This window comes from Spinacia oleracea, chromosome 1 (genome assembly GCF_020520425.1).
Source record: "Spinacia oleracea cultivar Varoflay chromosome 1, BTI_SOV_V1, whole genome shotgun sequence".
NCBI classification, from domain to species: Eukaryota; Viridiplantae; Streptophyta; class Magnoliopsida; order Caryophyllales; family Amaranthaceae; genus Spinacia; species Spinacia oleracea.
The window spans coordinates 129,956,795-129,977,745 of NC_079487.1; the positions used below are offsets into that span (position 1 = coordinate 129,956,795).

General features: G+C 35.6%; 4 protein-coding genes across 5 annotated transcripts; 3 read left to right on the plus strand and 1 right to left on the minus strand.

The window, feature by feature from the left end:
• The first annotated feature begins 770 nt into the window (after nt 1–770).
• LOC110803195 (uncharacterized) lies at nt 771–3,838 on the plus strand. Of its 2 annotated transcripts, none has more exons than XM_022008687.2 (3): nt 771–980; nt 2,543–2,813; nt 3,477–3,838. In XM_022008687.2, exons 2-3 carry the CDS (start codon nt 2,595–2,597, stop codon nt 3,588–3,590), a joined length of 333 nt encoding a protein of 110 aa, XP_021864379.1. In that variant the 5' UTR covers nt 771–980; nt 2,543–2,594; the 3' UTR covers nt 3,591–3,838. The 2 variants fall into 2 exon arrangements, with proteins under 2 accessions (XP_021864379.1, XP_021864387.1); XM_022008695.2 differs by having other exon boundaries at nt 2,547–2,813.
• Nucleotides 3,839–5,783: 1,945 nt separating this feature from the next.
• LOC110803211 (uncharacterized) lies at nt 5,784–10,267 on the plus strand. The gene is made up of 9 exons (XM_022008707.2): nt 5,784–6,065; nt 6,310–6,376; nt 6,497–6,700; nt 7,383–7,564; nt 7,656–7,830; nt 7,917–8,128; nt 8,496–8,621; nt 8,703–8,845; nt 9,395–10,267. The coding sequence occupies exons 1-9, from the start codon at nt 6,032–6,034 to the stop codon at nt 9,968–9,970; spliced, it is 1,719 nt and encodes a 572-aa protein (XP_021864399.2). The 5' UTR covers nt 5,784–6,031; the 3' UTR covers nt 9,971–10,267.
• Nucleotides 10,268–11,246: 979 nt separating this feature from the next.
• On the plus strand, nt 11,247–13,234 carry LOC110802772 (cytochrome P450 CYP94D108-like). The gene has a single exon (XM_022008225.2). The coding sequence runs from the start codon at nt 11,358–11,360 to the stop codon at nt 12,903–12,905; it is 1,548 nt and encodes a 515-aa protein (XP_021863917.1). The 5' UTR covers nt 11,247–11,357; the 3' UTR covers nt 12,906–13,234.
• A 694-nt stretch (nt 13,235–13,928) lies between these two features.
• LOC110803219 (GTP cyclohydrolase 1) lies at nt 13,929–19,487 on the minus strand. Its single transcript, XM_022008715.2, has 2 exons — nt 18,942–19,487; nt 13,929–15,323 (listed from the first exon to the last, which is right to left on the minus strand). The coding sequence occupies exons 1-2, from the start codon at nt 19,144–19,146 to the stop codon at nt 14,185–14,187; spliced, it is 1,344 nt and encodes a 447-aa protein (XP_021864407.2). The 5' UTR covers nt 19,147–19,487; the 3' UTR covers nt 13,929–14,184.
• Nucleotides 19,488–20,951: the final 1,464 nt, after the last annotated feature.

Consider the following 20,951-nt stretch of genomic DNA (forward strand, 5'->3'; position numbering starts at 1 on the left):
GGGTCGACCCGAACCCGAAAGTCCCGGGTCTTGAACAAGCCTTTGTAAACCCGGGCCCGAAAGTGACCAATCCGATTCGAAAATAATTTTTTACAACCCAACCCGACTGACCTGTTTGGCATGTCTAGTGAATAGTAATAAAAGTTCAAGACTTTATAAGTGTTAAGATATAGAGTCAAATTAATAAGGTTTAACGTTTTATGTGTGTTGGTTTGAGAAAATAATTGGTTTGATGGAAATGAAAAAACCAATTTAAAAAGGGGGGCAAGCAAGGAATTGAGGTCTAGTCTCAATTGCTACATTTATTAGTCTTTGCCAACTGAGACAAACATTACATTAATATTTTATAAATAGGTTGTTAAATATATAATATTGGTTGTTGGGGGTTTAACCAACAAAATTTATTTTTTGGCATAATAACCGCATAAAATGTCTAACGGGGCAACACTGAGGGAGGTAACTATGTGCCTAATGTTGAGGAAGTACAAGCGCATATAAGATATGTATGGGCAAATACATATCAGAATAAAAGACAAAATAGGAAAAAGGACAAAAATGAAATTAAATGGTACTTTTGTAAACAAAAATGGTACTTTTTTTTACAGAATGATACTTTTTTTAGCGAATGGTACTTTTTTAAATATGAATGGTACTTCTTTTTTTGTCTTTTAGCTATTTGTCTTTTAATTGATATGTGTATTTCCACACATATGTGATATGCGAAAAAACAACCTCCCGTAGTGTTTGTGCGCAAATGGTAAAACAGGAGAAAATAATTTTCAATCTCCTCAAACACCAAATCTACCAAAATCGTAGTCGCATGCGGCATGTCCTCTCCTCCTCCCACATCCTCCTCCTCTTTAAACCCTAACATCAAAAGCAACATCTTGTAGTTGTAGTTGTAGTTGTAGTTGTATCACCACCCCTAGTCGGCGGCGCCCTTGCCAACCACCTCTCCTTCAACGCTGCTGCTATTTTCGGTAATTATCTACAACTATTTTATATCGAATTTTCGTTCTGATTTTATTTGTATTTTGTTGATTCAAAAATATAATTTTCTAAATTATTAATATATCCTGTTGGACTTTTTGTTAGCTTTGTGGTCATATGATTCGATTTTTCTGATAGAATGGGTTCTGAACTCTATATTCTGTTGGGTTTGTTTTGGTGTTATCACAATTCTACTTGAAATTCGTATTATCCTTTTTGATATGATTAGAGTTTTCTGACAATCACCGTTCATATCTCCTTGGCCCTGGGTGGGCGCCCCTCTTGCCCTGCCTCAGGGTCGGGCCTGATTGCATACACACTATTTTAGGATGTTTGGAGAATTCGTGGCGCTTACTAAAATAGAAATTGATTATGGTTTGATTCCAAACACACGCTTACTTACTTGGAGTGATGGAGAGCATATGGGAAGGAAAAACTATAGAAATGGTAGGGTTAATCCATAATTTTGAGGGGTTGGCATATCGTTATGAAATTAGTTGTTGATGGAAGGAGTAGTAAATAGCCAATGCCATTGCCTTGTCGAAAGTGGAGAGCAAGTGTTGTGGATTATTCAGCTTATGTCTGCATTTGGTGTTTTGGAGATTGTGTTGTATTCCGAAATCATTGGAAGGAGCTTATCATGTTTTGAATAGTTGAGATTTTTGAGAGCGGGATGTAATGAAGTAAAACACCCTGTTTAGTAGTTGGTAATAAATGGTAGTATTGGGAGTGAAATTGTATTTTAAATTTGTAACATAAGTCAAATACCAATGCCTGTATAGTAAAGAAATTTACTTTGAGTATCTCATTTTCTTCATAAATCTGCATTATCATCCATAAACACTTACACTTTGTTTGGATAAGAGAAAATGGAGAGAAAGGGAGGGAAGGGAAAGGAAGGAAGGAAGGAAGGGGTGGGAGAGGGAGAACTCATTTTCCCTCCCTCTCTAGTGAGCACCACCCCTTTAAAATTGGAGAGATTTTGAGAGAAAATTGAGTTCACCTTCCCTTCCCCTTTCTCCTCCTTACCTGCCATTCCTTTCCTTTATGTTTTGCTATCCAAACATGCCTTTAGCCATTTAGGAGGAGATATTGGAAATTCATGAAGAAAAACACAAGTTTAGATGATATTGCATTACAATGGACAACATTATGGTGTTACTTTTTCTAGCCAAATTACACTTTGATTAATCCCATTGCTACCATTTATTACCAATTACCAAACGGGCCGTGATTATTATGAACAAGTGATTCCAATATTTGATTTTGATACATATCAATATGTCATGGTGAAGAAGATGACTTTGTAAATCAACTACCGCCTATATGTGGCTTCTTTTGAGAAAAATGTACACCAATGTTGGAATCAAGTTGCATTTAAGAACTAATATGAACACATGGAACCCCTCCCGAACATCACTTGTATCCACCAATGATATCCAAACTCGTCCTATTTCTGTCGTGTTGTCCTTAGGAAGATTTTTGTTCTTCTGACTTGCATACTACTGTCTTTACTAAAAGCTGACTTGTTCATTCGGTACCCTTGTGCCAGAAAGGAAGGAAGCAAGAACGCATTTAGCATTAAGAAGGGAGAAAGAGAAGGAATGGGGTCAGAAGGTCTACATGCTGTGAAAGTTTGTAGGCACCTTCTCAAATCCGTGAAGAAACACATTGGTCAGGAGGACTACAAGCGACACTTCAGTGATTTTATAATGGAAGAGTTTAAGAAGAACCGGGGACTGTTGGATCCATCATCTTTGCAGAACAAACTGAAGCTTGCTCGTGATTACACTTTCTTGCTTAATAGTGTCCATCATCACCAGGTATTTTGTTCTTTAGCCTTGCTATTTGTGCAGTGAAGTTTCATTTATAGACAATTAGACATACATAGAAGAAGAAGCCATAACTTGTTTCTTTCATGTTCTTTTTATGTATAGTTTCCCTTGAAAAAATGTATGCTTTCTATTTCTTTGTTGAAATCTTCTGCCCTCTCATACTCTTGTTCATTATGGGATGTTTTGATTTTGCCGGAGTCCCTCAGTTTTTATTTAAGAGTATTGGGTTTTGCTACCAAATAATTTGCATGATACTCGAGTGCATCTTTTCAGTTAGTTTTCTGATGCTGTTTGTAAGCTGTCTATTTATCATTTATGTGTTAAATCCATCTGCTTTTTTTTCTTTTCTTTTCTTGGGAGCTCTTTGATTTGTTCTTTCTAAGTACTTGATAGCGGAAATGAACATTAAGTAGAATTGAACTGTTGGCCCTGTTTCAATGCCCGGTTTCAATGCTGAAGAAACTCGAGAAAGTATTTAAAGTTTGTGGATATCAACAATGCATCATCTGAATCTTATACGAAGTATTTGTTTTAGGACCATACTGTAATGTTTTTGCCAAGTATTTATGCTCATCTGCTACAAAATCTATGTCAATTGGTGCACTGGTGTCTTTATTTAATAAATGATCTTGGAACCTTTTTCTTTCTTAGGAGCTGCTATTCTCGTACAATATTGCTGTGGACAGAACAGATGAGATGAAAAGGATACTTGGAAAATCAGCTGCCAGTGTAGGCCTTCAGCTTCCAGAGGTTTATCAGTCTTGACACTAGTAAACCACCTAATGTACCTCTTTGCCTTCCTTTTCATAGCCTCATAATAAGCAGACTAGTACAATAATTAAGCTCGGCACAATTTTGACAATTTTCGGAAAGAAATGGATTAGGTATTGACTATTTGATATGCAAGCACTTGTCCGTCCGATTGTAATGTAAATGTATTGAGCAATGTATGAGAAATAGCACACATGAACGATGTTTGTTCCAGCAGTAGATATCCGACTCTTTTTTGAAAATTTCAGTTTTAAGTTTTAACATCCCAATATCAAGTACTCTGTGAGTGAAATTATTCAGGTATTCAAATCGAAAGACTGGTCAATTTTATATGATTCGGAACAGGCCAGTGTCCGTCCCAGTTGGAGCTTCTCATCAACGGGTACCATTGTTGTGCTATCAAGGCTCCTGGCAGTCCTGCTGCATCTACCCTTTTACCCAGATATTATGATTTATAATAAGCAATTGTAATTTAATAGAGCATATCACATCACACCACACATGTCATGATTATTTTATTTTGGACGACCACATTTGCGAAATCAGATCTAAAAAAAGTGATTTGCTGGTGGTACAACTTGTCATATTGACTATTTCTGTTGTCTCTTTGGACGGACGAATAATGCCATAAACTTGATCTTGCTGTTGCTGCTACTTACTACTTTGTTCCTTATATTGACTATAAAATTGATCTTGCTGTTGCTGTTACTTTGTTCCTTCCACTTACATTTTTTAAGATGCTGCATCAATCTGCCTTGGCAATTCACTGTTCTACCAGTTAAATCTCGACTACTGCCCACCGGTTTTGAATTTATGCGCAGTTGAGTAGGGATTGTTCCACTCACTTTGTCAATATTGTCATCAAATATGGAGTATGCAATCCGGATATATTTATTTTTTTTATAGGTAAGAAGAAGGGATCCTACTGAACCAGCATTTAGCACAGGTTAACCAGCCAAACTCTGCAGGTCATTGCTTGAGTCGCTTTCAAGCATTATGCAGTTGATGGGGCTCGAACTTGTGAGTTTCCCACCAACTTATGTTGGTTGGTTATGCAATCCGAATATGATAAGTGCGGAGTAACTTGTCAAAATGATTTTGATTTCAGTGTACTTGATTGGTACTTGTCGAGTACGGAGTATATAGAAATCATATCGTTACTTAAGGGTGATGTAATCTTTAACTTGATAAGAATGAAACATTCCTTCAACATTATTATAAACCATGTAAGATTGAATAGAAAATAATGACACTCTCTAATGGCAATTACCATGCTGGGAGAAAGAAGAAAGTCTTTTAATACTGAAAACTTGTATTCGGTTGCCATCAAGATGAATGTGCATTTCGTATTCATCAAGTTAATTAAGGTCGTCTCCCATTCTTTCTCTCCAATCTTATACTTACACACTAGCTAGACTTTAATCTCGTTAGTCATAATTTACCAAAATAAATGTTGCTCTGATTAGAATATGTAAGCCAGTAAAAAATGAAAAGGCAATAGACTAAAGTTTTTTAAGTAGTATTTCCCTCTATATTGCACATCAAAACTATTGTATACTCCGTACATATATATTTTTTGATAGGAGTATAAAAATTTAATTACATCCATTTACAAACAATTAAATGGTTATGCCATTTGCATTAGAAAAAGAAATGGTTTATGCTATAGTTAAAGAATAGATTAAAGTTTTTTAAGTGTAGTTATAAAATAGTCTACCACTAATAAAATAAGGCTCCAACATCAACCATTTAGCAACATTACAGGCTCAAGTGTTCAACGTCTTCCACCTAAGTACCCATGTGGAATTGTGAGATGAAGCACCCTTTTATTTTATCTACAGTACCTACAGTTTTATTTTATCTCAATTATACAATTTTTATTTATCCGTGTTAAATCACATACCACGTCACTTCTTCTAATACAAATGACAAATTATCAAGCAGACTCTGTTAGTCTAATGAGTTAAATAAATGTTAAACGATCTACAAAGTACTACAGAATAAAATCATTCTTCCTGTTCAATAGGTGTTAATAAATGTTTAATAGGGTGCAGTGCTTATTGAGCATCCAGTAATAAGCACCCAGGTGTATAATTCAAATTGCCCATAACGATTTAATGAGTTGTTTCTAGTTAACAAATGTTTTTATTTTTTTAATAATGTTTTTTTAATACATTGTAATTTGTACAGCATTGAAGCTCGAGTTTGATCTGGGCAGTGCAAAAACTTCCAAGTTCAACCGCTTACCATTTCCTGACTCCTGAGTAGCGAGTCCTGAAAAACAATAAGCAAATTCATAAAATATTTTCCTGACAAATACACTTCTTTTCTCGTTTAATAATTAATGCGCTTCAGTTGAAGAAATCCAGCACAATTCATTAACTCTAATCTTGCCCTCGTTGTAGCTTTCGTTGGGGGAGAGGAAGTCAGGTTCAATGGGTGGTGATCATCTTCCTTGTTCTACATCTGGTATTTTCCTTTTCCTCTTCCTTGTTCAAAGCTAAAGCTCCCATTTTGTTGTATTTAGAGCCGCTATAAGTAATGAGTAGACGGAATTCGATTCCGAATTAAGCTAGTTTACATTCATAAAGTTTCCATCTTTTTTTTATAATTAGTTTTAATCTTGTTTTTTCAAAGTTGTAATTTTGTGCTAGTTTTTTTTAATGGGGTTTTATTGCAATATTGAATATATCCATGTTTGAATTTTGAGCAGAAGATGAATTGTCTTCCCTGGAGAGTGATTACCCAGATTACCCATCTTATCCTTCTTCATTTTACAGGTAATTTGGGCTTTTTATTTTTTAATTGGGGGTATTGATTAGTTTTACTGAAATTTGATGATTGCAATAGTTGTTTTCTGGGTAAATTTTGATTTTTTTGAGGGGGTTTTGTCGGTTCAGGGATGGTGATGAATCAATAAGTGAGTCATATGAATTTGTTCCTAAAGAATTGGATGAACTGAGTCATGGAATTTCTTCAAATTCTGTGGAATTTGATGGAAATTTGAGGAGGAGAAAGAATGCTTACAATGAGATTATGAGGAGTTACGATGAATTATGGGTTCCAAAAGAGGGCCTTTATCAAGCAAAGAGTGAAATTTTGAGGTTTGTTCTCTTTTTAGTTCTCATTTTGCTTTTATAATTATGATAATTTTGTCTTACTTGTGTGCCACTAATACCCTCCAATTAGTTATTTAAACCTATTGATCCTGTTCCTTTTCATTTAAATTTTCCATTTAAGCTCGAAACTTTCATCCTATATGATCCTTTCACCCTTCAGATTAGGCTTTCTATTCCTGTGCCAGAACTTATTATCAATAAAGCAGTCCATTCCGTTTCATTTGGTCGTATATGGGAGTGGTAGTACCTTAGATAATTTTGGTGGTACATAATTTGGGCAGTACCTTAGGCTGTTGTGCCGGAACATTTTTAGTGGTAACTTTAACGACTCTGGTGGTGCAGTACTGGTGTTTAAGGAGCCTGTGGTGGTTGGGATCAACAAAAAATTTCCAATAACTGGGATTCCACTGCTATTTTACCTTATGGTTTCAACTACTTTTTCCCATCATAGGAAAGTTGTAGCATTGAAATTATACATATCTTCCTTACTTTTAGAAGAAACGTCAGACTTGCATGGATGAAGTTAATATAAGAGATAGCCTTTGGAAATGACTAGAAAAGAGAGTTTCTGAGTATTGTCGAAACTCTACTAAAACAGGAAAGTGAACATTCATGTTGAATGACATATTATAGAAATTGAGACATTGATTTTGTCTCATCTTTGCAGCTACAACCCTGGTTCATGGATCAGTAATCCTGGTGGGAAGAAGCTAAGTAATTATGTAATACCAAAAACGACCACGCTCTTACTGATTGGTCCTACAGGATCTGGGAAAAGCAGTCTGGTTAACAAAATATCAAGAGTGTTCGAAGATGACAAGTTTGCATCAGAAAGAGCCCAAGTCACATGTATTTAAGCTTCCCCTGTTCTTTTATGGGTTTTGATACAAGTTCGCAACAAAGAGAGCTCACAATTTGATTGTTTGTCACCACTTTCCAGATAACCCGTCTACCGGGGAAGGGACGTACTTTCTTCAGGAATATATGGTTCCCAGAAGCTCAGCTTCATTTTGTTTGTATGACACACGTAGCTTGTCTGAAAATTTTGCTGATAATGATGAAATGCTCCAACGTTGGATGACCAAAGGGGTTCGTCACGGAGAGCTAGTTATCAGGTATGGTAATTTGACAATGGTGGTTCTGGCACTGCTTCTCCAGGGTGAAGTATCAAATGACTTTGTTTTGGTTTTATCTGGTGCAGGGATTCAGATACTCCTAGCCTAAAGATGTCACTGAAATGCAAAGCTCAACAAAGTGGTACTCCTTCTACTGTGATCAGAAAGGTCAACTTCGTTATATTTATTGTTAATGGCTTTCAAGTCCTTAGATCTATGAATAGGGACAAGAAAGAAGATAGAGCTTACATGGAAATGGTGGTCAAGGCTTTCAGCTGCCCGTATCTGTCATTCAAAGGTAATGAAGCTCTTAAATTTATTGGCTACAACATATGTGGATGGTATGTTCATGCATGGACTTTATTGAGTTAAGGAGAGAGTAACAAAAAGCTTTTTTAATTGGGCTTCTGTATTCTCTGGATCTTGTTTTTCATGTATGTCTGTTCTATCTTTGTTATTGTGTGTAACACTTTTATAGTCCTTACCATTTTTCTTAACGAAATTGTCATATATGATATGCATATATATTCTACCTTCATTATCAAGTACATGTGCAACGCGATGTCTTGCATAGTTGCATCTTTCTCCCTCTTTTTGCAGGTTTGTTCATTGTTCTGGATAGATGCAGATCTAACCACCAGTACCTGGTGTTTTCTTAATTGCAGATGATAAGCCTGTTATTGTAGTCACACATGGTGATTTACTTTCTCTAGGGGACCGAGCACGTGTCCGCGTGTACCTAGGAGAGAAGTTGGGTGTGCCACCAGCTAAACAAATATTTGACATACCAGGTGATGACTTGGAATAATTGGCTTTTCTTTAGAGTGAAATCAATGTTTACCAAGAGACTAACTAATTAATATTTTTTACAGACAACTCTGATCCTACTAGTGAACTGACAATAGTTGACATGATAAGATATTCTTTAGAACATGCGGACAAAAATATCCCTTGCAAAGAGTCTAGAGATTGGCTTGGCGGGAGTACTTTCTTTGTGGGCGGTGTCAAAGATAAGGTTTGATCCTCTGCACTCTCTAAACCTGCTTGGTAGTTCATGTAATGGAAGATATAAATACTGATTTGGGTTTTTTCGATTTTGATACTGGGGCTTAAAACTTTAGAAGCTCGTTCCCTGTGCTTGTCATAAACTTTTGTACCGTAAGAAACTAGCGGTCTAGATCTTGATTCTATTCACATCTTTAGGCTGGATCACTTAAAAGTCTTCTAATATTGAAACTTTTTAGGACATTTCAGTTCAGATTGGTTCTTGCATCATGCTTTTGGTTTTAGATTCGTTTTCTTTTTCATTTTAGGAAGGTAGATCTTTCTAAAGGAATATTTTCAATACAATATCGTACATTAAATGCATATTGTAGACTTGAGCTTGCTTATTTGTAAAGCCTTTTGGAGTTTGGCAGTTGTAGCAGAAATTATGTTCAAACCTTTGTTTCTATCTCGGCTTATGCTTTCTTCTGTTCTTTGTATAGTGGGTTGCCATTTTGAGGTCAATTAAGCATCCTAGGGTAAAGTGGCTACAGGTTAACACATTACATATTTTTTGCAGGTTTCAGGAACGTCTATATTGACATTGATATTTACGGCAATACTCTTGGGAATGGCATGTGTTATCATGCCAATTAATCAAGGTTATAAACATAACGATCCAATAGTGACATCTGCGATAAAGTTGCCTTCAAATGAAGCACATCATTCCTACATACCCCGTGAGCCTCTTACAACATATCAGTCCAATTCAGTGTCAACTTCTGCTGCAAATCATTCTCATAAGAACCGAGGATACGAGAATGTGGAACCTCAAACTACACTTATACCAACTTTATCCACAGAATCTGTTGCGGTGACATCTGAGCCTGAGCAAGTATTTCCCTCTTCAAACTCTGCTGTTATTTCATCTGAGCCAACTCTGCCAACAATAACTGTTGCAACTAATTCTGAGCAAGCTTTGCCCTTGAAATCTTCTGTAATTACATCTGAGCCAACTTTTCCTTCGAGATCTGTTGAAGATTATCGTCATAAACGGCGAGAATCACGATCTCGATCACCGTCTCCAGAACAGCGACACCCTAAAGCAGCAGTAAAATGGCACAAGATTCGGCACTTGTGGTTAGACTCTGACTAAGGTGAGGTTGCAGCCTTGTGCTAAAGATGTTCTGATGTGTGTATGTATGTACAACAACTAGCTATATGTAGTCTTAACTCCATGTGCATGATGTATGTATAGATATACCTTTACTTTTGAAGTGTCAAAATACTGTCTCTGATAAAATTGTATTGTGATTCTGTGAAGGAACTTTGAATGTCTGTTATAGTGTTGTATGACAATAGTTGTTAATCATAAGAATAAAACAAGGCCAGGAGTTGTTGCTGGTGTGTAAAACGATCTTGTTTTGAAATTATATCTGCTTCATTCAGCGAATCATTGTTGCTGGCATGTAAATGATGTTGTTTTTGAGATTTTATCAGCTTCAAAGGCAAAACAATTGTGTTTCTGGATATGAACAGCAAGCATTTCACTCCAGCATCAGGTAATGCGTTTTGTAAGTTTTCTTTCTTACATAACTTTAGGTCATCCAAAATCCTCAACAGTACGTGAGTAATTCTACCTGCAGATCAGAGTCTTAATTACCAGTCTGTCATGAGAAAAAAAACTAACTGGTAAACTGTAATCTCAAGTTTAGCAATTTTTTAAATCCAAAACCTGCAAAGGTGAATTCCCCACCAACTCCACCAACATGTTAGTTATACAGTACCTTCTTGTTTGATTCATTTCAAATGAGTACTTTAGAAATATAAAATATACTCCGTATATATGTTTTCTTACTAATACATAAATAGAGATCGATAAAAAAATATCATTGAAAAATGTGTTGAAAGAAAATGGGATTTTTTTTAAGGATTGGAAGTAAGTTTGTAACATGCTAAATCAAATACTCCCTCCGTTCCAGATTAGTTGCTACACTTTCTTTTTTCGTTCGTCCCATATTAATTGTTACACTTCTAAATTAGGAATGACTCCACAATTATTATATTGTCTCTTTGTTCCAACTAATTTTTTTGTCCCCACACCCTCTCTCATTCATATTGATAAGACATCCAATACAACACACACTCCGTACTATGTGTAGTAGATTTATAGAATGACTTAGCTTTGGGCCAATACCCCAAAAGGCAACTTTAGTTAATTACGGAATATTAACTTGTATTTTTGTTTCATTCCAATTGAACACAATCTAACAAAAACATTACACCAATGAGTTCTTGACATGCATAGTGGTTTAGAATAAGCGTGTTTGTGAATGATAATTGATATGTCACAGTTTCAAATCTCACTGGTCTATTTGTAATTTTATATTGCCTTGAAGTGAAAAAAACAACGTAGTAAAATTTACTTCTTCAACTTTTGTCTATAAATTAAATTAGACATGGCCATTTTGCAATCCTCATCTCATGCTATCATCATACAATTTTCTTGTTCATCCATTATTAATTACCACAATTAATTAAATATGGAGTCAATTATCCTGTTAATTACTCTCCTCTTAATCCTTCTTTCATCACTCTACTTGATATTATACACCAAAAAACAACCTAATGTTGGGTTCAAAACATACCCTTTCATAGGCACCCTACCACAGTTCGTAGCTAACCGCTACCGCTTCCTCGACTGGACCACCGAGGTTCTCGCTTCTACCCCAACCCACACTTCCACCTTCTTCCGCCCAGGCAAACGCCATGGTGATGTCATCACCGCTTACCCTCCCAACGTTGAACACATCCTCAAAACCCGTTTCGAAAACTACCCGAAAGGTGATCACTCCATCTCTCTCCTGCATGACTTCCTCGGCACCGGAATCTTCAACGCCGACAACCATCTTTGGCGTCTCCAACGTAAGACTGCCAGTTTTGAGTTTAATAAGCGTTCCCTTAAGAACTTTGTCTTAGATGATGTAAGGTTTGAGATCATAACCCGGCTCGTCCCTTTTCTAAAACAAGCATCCGGGTCAGACCGGGTTTTTGATTTGCAAGATATTCTTGAGCGGTTCGCTTTTGATAATGTTTGTAAGTTGGCGTTTGATTATGACCCGGGTTGCTTGGCGGGTCATGGGTCGGGTGAGTCCGAGTTCATGAGGGCTTTTGAGGAAGCCGCCACGCTTAGTGCGGGGCGTTTCTTGTACGCGCTCCCTTTTCTATGGAAAATCAAGAAAATGTTTAATGTAGGGTCGGAGAAGAGGCTAAGGGAGTCAATCAAGACCGTCCACGATTTTGCTGATAAGATCATACGGACAAAGTTAGACGAAATGTCACGAGAAAATAGTAATAATAATTTAAATTACCAAGATATATTGTCACGTTTTATTTCTTCCACAGAAGAAATTAGTGTATTAAAACATGAATTCAATTTCTTAAGGGATGTTGTGATAAGTTTTATCCTAGCTGGGAGAGATACAACGTCATCCGGGTTAAGTTGGTTTTTTTGGTTGTTATCAAATAATCCGGATGTTTTGAAAAAGATTCGGTCCGAAGTGGGGGAGGTCCGGGCAAGAGTAGGTAAAAAGGTCGGAGATACATACGATTTTGACGATTTAAAAGAAATGAATTACTTACATGCGGCGTTATCTGAGACTTTACGATTATACCCTCCTGTATCAATGGATGCAAGATCATGTTTGGAAGATGATGTTTTTCCTGATGGCACAGAAGTTAAGAAAGATTGGTTTGTCATATATAATACGTATGCTATGGGGAGAATGGAGAGCATATGGGGTAAGGATTGCTTCGTTTTTCAACCCGAAAGATGGATTGACGAGAACGGTTTATATAAGCCGGAAAATCCGTTTCGGTACCCGGTTTTTCATGCCGGTCCAAGGATTTGCTTAGGGAAAGAGATGGCGTACCTACAAATGAAGTCAATAGTAGCTTGTGTGGTGGAACAATTTGATGTGGACGTGGTAGGAAAAGAAAAATGTCCCGAATATTTGTTGTCAGTGACGTTAAGGATGAAAAATGGACTTTTTGCGCGGGTAAAAGGAAGAAATTATGATGGGATGCGCTAAAACGATGATCGAAACTTTAAAAGTTTTCGAAAGGTGAAACCCTAGCCCAACCACAACGTTGAAGATTTTCTACTTGTTTATTTCCTATTAATTACTCCAATACTTATGTTGGTAATTACGGTAGAATGATGTTATAAACTTGGTAGTTGCAAAAACACGATACGTAAATTTTCTAAGGCTCTAAACTCAGTGTGAATATGTGATTGTGAAAAGTATATACGTAGAGAAATTGAATATAAAAGGTAATCTAATACGTACGAAGTATATTTGTTATACATAAATGTATTTTTTAAAATAATAAGTATTATTGAATATTAATACGAGATATATTTTTTAACGCCAACGCGACAGTGGTTGAGTAATTGATGCAATGGATCATGGATGTGATAGGTATTCAAAATATGGTTTGAAAACTCTATATATTGTATAAATAGCACCAAACTATAAACAAAACCGTGTTATAGTGTTCTGGTTTGATTTGATTTAAGAATTTTTTCTAACCGCGCAACATAAGAAACCGATTTAATATTTACTTGGAATATAAAAAACCAATTTACAAACAATAATATATAATGAGCTACTATCAACTTGTGCTTAATTGCTTATTCCGATGTAGACAATGCACAAGGTTTAAACCGGGTTTTGGACTTGCAAGAAGCAAGATGCATGTTCTGATTGTTTTTTTTGGGTGTTAGCACCCGGTTCACTCTTATGGCTAATTCGGATTCGGGGCGAGTTTTGGGTGGATAGGTTACAGTCCCTTCCCAATTGATATTGTGGGGATCGAACACAGGTTCTCCCTACCAAGTTCAGCCCAATCACCCCTGTACTAACATGCAATTGGTTGTTCTGATTGTTAATTCTCGAGAGATTATCTTTTGATAACGTTTGTAAGATGGCTTTTAATCTTTACCCGGGTGCAAGCTTGAACCGGGCCGGTTCAAGTGAGTTGGGGTTTATGTGGGCTCCGTATGTTTAACTGAAAAATGATTATTTTTTTTGGGTCAAAGGTTGGAAACCAACTTTCCCAAGATTAAAAACGGCATAAGTTGACGGTAGTCAGTAAAACAGTCTAGCAATGTTCCAAATTCAAAAACTACAATGCCATAACCAGTTCTTAAAGAGTAAAAGAATGAGATGTTCAGGAGAAACCACAACTTAATAAAGATGATCGATGTTTTATACTTTTATTCAACACAACAGACATTCAGACAACATATGACCTTACAGCAAATGTTTTAAAAGATCTATCATGACAAATTCGAATACACTTAACTAGCTAGGGAAGACTTCCCAGGAACAATGCTCTAGCCTCAGAATCAGTTGAAAATCGACCAAGAACAGCAACTGTGGCTGTGCTACTCCCAAACTTCTCGACACCTCGAGAAAGCATACATGTATGGCTAGCCTCTGCTACGACTATTACGTCTCCACCAAGAAAAGGTGCAACTGTTTCAGCAATCTCTTTAGTAAGTCTCTCTTGCACCTGTAGCTTGGAACCATAGAAGTGCACAACTTCCTGAAGAATGGACTTTCTGGTAGGATTTATTTCTTCAGCAGAAAAGTAACCTATATGCACCACTCCATAAAAAGGAAGCAAGTGATGTTCACACATTGACCACAATGGCAAGTTAAGCTCTGAATAGGCCTTCATGTTGCATTTCACTTCACCATTTGCTTTCATATTAGGTTCCAACATATTACCAGCAAATGCATTCAGCTTTTTCTCAATACTACAGATCTGAAAGTTCATAAGCCAACTGAGAAAGCGAGTAGGAGTACCAACAAGCTCTTTTCTTAGAGGATCTTCACCCAAAGCTCTAAGCATGGAAGTAACTGCACTGATCATACCAGACGGCGGAATAGTACTGGTTTCAGAAGCTTCAGATGGGCACCAATGACTGATGGAGTTAATTCTCTTTTGGGTGTTACCAGATACAGAGCTTTGAATCTTCAAAAGACTGAAAAACTCAGTCCAAATGTTATTATTATTAACATCTTTTTGGTCTTGAAAAACCCCAGATCCTGACGAGACCATCAGCTTTTCCCACCCACCAGACTGAAAATCAATATGAAGACACTCAAGAACAACAGCAACACCAGTTGGCCTAATGGAAAGTTGCAAAGATGAACATATTTCATCTGCTAGTCGTTGTGGATTTTGGAGGCGCTTAGCAAAGACATCAGCAACTCTAGATAGCTTGCTAAGGCCGACAACCTGTTGTCCGGATGGAACATAACCTACATGGCATTTCACCTGGAATGGTAGCAAACAAGACTCACAGTATGAATAGAGATTCAGATCTCGGACTATTACAAGACCTCCAACTCCTCCTGCTTGGCCAACTCTGTTATTTTCAAGTCCTGCTTCAGGAAATAGAGCACCTTCCACAATCTCCTGCACATTCTGCTTGTAACCTGCAAAAAGTAGAAATTGTTAGCGTAAGACTTTTATGCACACGCATAATACAGTATATACTCCCTCCGTCCCTTAATACTCGCAGCGATTTGACCAGTGCGGAATTTAAGGCACTTGAATTAACTTATTAATTTAATGGGTGTTTGTTGATAGTGGGGTATTTTTTTAATATAGTTAGTGGGAAATGTGTAAGGTATGGGGAGTGGTGTGCGAAGGATGTAAATTTTTAAATATTTTTTGCAGGGAGTAGGGGTGTAGGTGGGTTAATAGGTAATTGTGAGAAATAATATAATATCAGTAAAAATTTCCATTTATAGAAGCGATGCAAATATTAAGGGACGACCCGAAAAGAAAAGCGGTGCGAGTATTAAGGGACGGAGGGAATATTTACCAAATAATTAGTATGTACATTTTTAATTCGACGGTTCCCAACAAGGATAAGTATTTTGTTTGTTGTGTGACTTGTGTCGGGCTTAAGTCTACTTTAACATGCTTTGCCGTGTCGGACCGTCATAATGGCGTTATTCTAGTCTAGTTCAAAATGAGTAATATTAAGGGGTTACTAATTAAAAAATTGGTGCGCGTTGTGATCCTTTAATTTTGTAGGTCCTATATATATTAACGAAAGCTGCTACATGTACCTCCAGGGTACCAAATAATAACATATCTTGAGCTCTCAGCTCATTGGTTGTTGTCCAATCGTGAGTTAATATTTGTTGCATGAAATTTCATGCTAGGTATTTGTTTCCTTCCATTGTTTATGTACTACCTTATTACTCCCTCCGCCTCTTTTTGTTTTTTACGTATTTCATTTTGGGTGTTTTATTTTGTTCTTTACATTTCCTTTTATATTGTCACATAATGCATTAATATTCTATCAAAATTTGTGCCCAAATATTATTTTAACCAATTAAATCCATTGGACATTAAATATTTCTCATTTTCCCAATGTCAGATTTTTGATAAAAGTGAAAACATTATAAATAAACGCAATTTTTCTTGTTTAAATAAAAAAAGTAGAGGAATCTCAATGCACATTAAATAGTCGTTAAATCGCGTGAAAAACATCAAACGTAAAAAACAAAAAGAGACGGAGGGAGTAGTTGGGAGATATAATTGTGATTTTAACACGTAAAACAAATTAAAACTTTTGTTTTACCATCATAAATAGAAAAATAGATGAAACTGTTATATTGGTCCACGTAACAATTTCATCTATTTTTTCATTTTCAGGTGGTAAAAAACAAATTTTAAATTTCTTTTAGATGGTAAAATACAAGTTTTGGTTTTAGTTTTTTAGATGGTGAAAACAAAATCAGTTCTTGTTAATTAAAATTTCTTCTTAACGTAACGATGAAGTGACTTGTTAATTAAAAAAAAAAGCAATTTCTTCTTAACGTAACGATGAAGTGACTCCTAAAAAGCAATAGGGGCATTGCATTATTGGTTTTAGGTGGTACTCCTAAAAAGCAATTTCTTCTTAACGTAACGATGAAGTGACTTGTTAATTAAAAAAAAAATTTAAAAAAAGAGATGAGTAGTAGAGAGCTTCAAGTTTTGATCGGTAAAAATCAGTTCCAACAACTAAAAATCAGAATGCGTATGACACAAAAACAAGCAAATTGCAAAAATCTATTCTGTTCACCAAACAACACAAGCAAATTGCAAAATTCAATTTTGTCGATTATGGGTTCTGCAAAAGATAAAATCGAGGCCAATCAAGTGCTTATTTTGTTCCCGTAAAAAAAAAAAGTGTTTATTTGTTGCTGCAAGTTGGTTCGAAAGCTTTCCGAGTTAATGAATCCTCCTTGATAAACAAGTAAAAACAATCCTTTCAAAAAAAACATGTAAAAACAAAACAAGATTTATGACTATATTTAGCAAATGTGGTTGTATATTTAACCACTATGACTGAATTTTAATTGCAAATGAACTTTATCATAAAATGAGGGAAAAAAAAGACAGTCAAACAACTATGAAAGGTACATTCAAATTGGAACATTTACACGGTATGTTTTATGGAATTTTATTACAAACATGTCACTTGATAAACATTTTTTAATACCTCCATTACAAAACAATCTTTTCACTTCTATAACTTTCTGCTAAATGGACACAAAAAATAACACATATCACTTCCTGGTTCAAAATTTTCTGTCAAAAACTTTTTTCCTTAATTAAGTAAAATCTACTTAAATCTATCATTTTTTATTAATCTATTAATACAATTACTATGTACGTTTTTGTGAGAGTGATGGATAGCTCAGTTGGTTAGAGTTTCCATCCCGGTTCCAGGTGATCCTGGGATTGATTCTCATCCCCGCCCTTGTGGCTCATTTGCAACCAAAAAAAAAAAAAAACTATGTACATTTTTGTTCCATTATGCCAACAAGCTAGATTATGCGTTTGCCTGTTGTGTCATGGTTACGCTCCTAAGCCTAATTTAACGTGTTTTATTTTGTCGGACCATCACATTGACATTATGCTAGTCTAGTTCAAAATGATTCATATTAAGGGGAACTAACAAACCGGTGAGCTACATTGAGTGGTAAAATCGGCCACAACAACATTGCGATCTTTCTAATTGTGAAGTCCTGTATTAACAATTACACTAAAAACATTTTAGGGGTCGAACCCGGTGCATAAGATTCCCGTTATTTAGCGCAAGGTCTCTTGTGACCTAACGGATAACAAGTAGACAGCTTACCATCGACTAAGGCATAGACCTGATCAAAAGGCGGGTCGTGTCAAGTTCCGGTTGGGCTACAGTCGCAAAATTACGCCCGTTATGTGGGGTCAGGCCAAACTTCAGGCCTATTTATTTTACCCAAAACTGCTATTTCGAGCCAAAATAGCGATTTTTCGGTGTATTTCGAGTATGGCCAATTTTTGTAACTAAAATTTTATTTTTTTAGTTGCCCAAAATTCATTAAAACAGGCCTAATATTCTGCCTAAAACTCGCTATTATTCGGGCTAGGCCAACCAAAAATAAGTGGGTCGGGTCGTGCTCAAGATCAGGTCTACAAAGGCACAACCTTCACCTAAATGTCATAGCAATTGAAATACTTCGTGCATACTCCATCCGTTTCGAAATAATGGGGACAATTTATCTTTTTACGTTTGCTAATGTAAATGTTTGGACATTAATATTCTAATTGTATTCGTAAATATTATAAAAAGTTGATATTCTGAAAGTACATAACGAGAGGAATCAAACAAGACCTCACACGTACGCCTATATTTTTCTTTACCTATAAATCACAAATGATAGTCAAATTCAAATTTGTGAATAGTGTCAAAAGTCAAAGTGTCCTATTATTTTGAAACAGGGGGAGTATAAGGTTTAATTTAATTTAATTAATTAAATGCAAAGAAAAACAAGAGCAATCATACCCGATCATCATGAGCCGGCAAGAAAATAGCGGGTTTTGGGCAGAAATTTGAGGCCCGTTTCCTGAGCCTGTCTGGCCCGATCTAATGGTCAGGATATTTAAGCCGTGGCCCGGCTTGATCCGACTTGCATTTTGATCAAATCCATTTTTATTTTATACTACGTATAATGTAATCTTGGGTATGAGCAAATAAAAGGGTAACAACCACACTAACACAAGCATACCTTTAGTTCCATCTCGGAGAGCCTTGGCAACGCGAAGAGGAGTCTTTTTGATGCCTTCCCTATCGACATCTTCGCCCAAGCCTTGCAGTAAGATCCTCACAGCAGCCTGGATTTCTGGTTCTATTTCCATACCAGTTTTCATGCAACCCAAGTTCAATGCACCTTCTAGTTTCATTTCATATTGATGCTCGTCCATGGCGCCCATTGTCAAAGAGAGATGGTTAACAAAAGATATAAGATACTAGAGAAATTAAAGGAAAAACCAGGCAATGGAGTATATATATTTATATGGTTCTGATTTCTGAATTATGAAGCTAGGCTTATTTTCTGAGTATTTATAGAGCTTTTTAAAGGTGAGTAAAAAATTACACTTGTACAAAATAAACTCCAATAGTTGGACTGTTGGAGTACTTTAATTCAGCTCATTCACAGTACAACGGGATGTAACTCATACGGTATAATCTAATGAAATCTAAGTAAATACTCCTATTAATATTATTGTTAATTGATTTTAGAATGAAACCTTATCTGATTATGCTCGTTCACTTTCTCTCTCTCCCATGTCTATCTTTCATTACTTAACAAAATATGTTCTGATTTGTTGCCTAATTGGAGTAATTTTTAATTGTTCTGAATTGAGTAATTTTCAATTGTTCTGATTTGTTACCTAGTTGGAGTAATTTTTATTTGTAACTTTTTGTTTTTTAGTAAAATTGTATATTGTTTCCTTTTGTCATTGATTTATTGCCTAATTGGTAGTTTTTCATTGTTGATTTGTTGTCTAATAGGGAGTTAACTTTTGTTGTATGAAATCATATGTTACATACTCCGTATTTGTTCCCTTCCAAGTAGTTTTTGGAATTTGGATGAAATTCATTAAGTTGTGCCAAAATCCATTTTTTATATAAAAAAATAATAATTAGGTGGTAAAATCAAAATATGAAATGAATAGGTGGTAAAAATAAATCAGTGTTTTTTTAAGTGGTATGTCGATTTATTTAATTTATAAAAGGTAATTATACAAACCTTTAAAAAACATGTATCCATTAAAAATTATTTCTTTCTAAGCACTTCATACGGAGTAATATACAAAGATAATTAAAACATGTTAAAAACAACAATAAGTTTGTTGTACACTAATGATACACAAGACCTTTGTAGAGTTTTTAACCTTGAAAGGTGTATTTTCGATCTTCCGTCTGAATGATCCACATCACAAATTCACAACTACACGTCTACACAAGTGCATTACAAGTTAAAGAATATATATAAAAAAAAAAGGGAGTAACCACACATAAAACCGATCATAGATATACGGAGTACTTCATTGGTGTAATTGCCAGTTGCATTCTGTACGTGCAATATTAGGTCAACTGGGTTAGGGGAGTTGGAGATAAATCAGATAATGTTGAGAATGAGATTAATCAACTATTGTAATTTCCTGAATAATTGATTTTTGTTTTTTGTTTTTTTTAGGGGCTGATTAATCATGTGAATCACGTGATATTTATAATCAGAATCAGTAGGTAGTCCGATCCAAGCAGCATTTTCCAATAATTGATTGTATTTGAATTTGGATCATATTACCCACTCCTAATAATTGATTTTCTTTTATTTAATATCGTTATATTATATGACATCTTGAGATAATTATAACATTTTATAAACTTATCCCCCACTACAAAATTATGCATCTATTAGAGATGGATTTTGAGACGGATACAATAATTTCCGTTCAAATCCGTCTCTAAGCATCATTTTGAGAGGGATTTGGATTATATAGAGACGAAATTCCTCATCTCTATAAAATGATTATTTTGTAGTGCCCAAAAAAAAAACATTTTCTAAACTTAATACGTCGTATATTTTTAGTAGAAGAGTTATAGACAAGTGTTACTCCGTATTTTCTTCGGTCCGGATATTATTTATAGTGTTGTAGACAAAGAGATTGTATTTTAGACAAAAATATTAGGATTGGGACATAAAATAAAGAGACATGTCCATTACAAA

What these genes read in the sequence shown, in the direction of transcription:
- LOC110803195 (XM_022008687.2), top strand. Translation starts at nt 2,595, where the DNA reads ATGGGGTCAGAAGGTCTACATGCTGTGAAAGTTTGTAGGCACCTTCTC. An exon ending in ATAGTGTCCATCATCACCAG is followed by an intron (nt 2,814 to 3,476) that starts GTATTTTGTTCT and finishes TTTCTTTCTTAG; the next exon opens with GAGCTGCTATTCTCGTACAA.
- LOC110803211 (XM_022008707.2), top strand. Translation starts at nt 6,032, where the DNA reads ATGGGTGGTGATCATCTTCCTTGTTCTACATCTG. An exon ending in TATCCTTCTTCATTTTACAG is followed by an intron (nt 6,377 to 6,496) that starts GTAATTTGGGCT and finishes TTGTCGGTTCAG; the next exon opens with GGATGGTGATGAATCAATAA. An exon ending in TGGGCGGTGTCAAAGATAAG is followed by an intron (nt 8,846 to 9,394) that starts GTTTGATCCTCT and finishes TATTTTTTGCAG; the next exon opens with GTTTCAGGAACGTCTATATT.
- LOC110802772 (XM_022008225.2), top strand. Translation starts at nt 11,358, where the DNA reads ATGGAGTCAATTATCCTGTTAATTACTCTCCTCTTAATCCTTCTTTCA.
- LOC110803219 (XM_022008715.2), bottom strand. Translation starts at nt 19,146, where the DNA reads ATGGGCGCCATGGACGAGCATCAATATGAAATGAAACTAGAAGGTGCA. An exon ending in TCTCCGAGATGGAACTAAAG is followed by an intron (nt 15,324 to 18,941) that starts GTATGCTTGTGT and finishes TACTTTTTGCAG; the next exon opens with GTTACAAGCAGAATGTGCAG.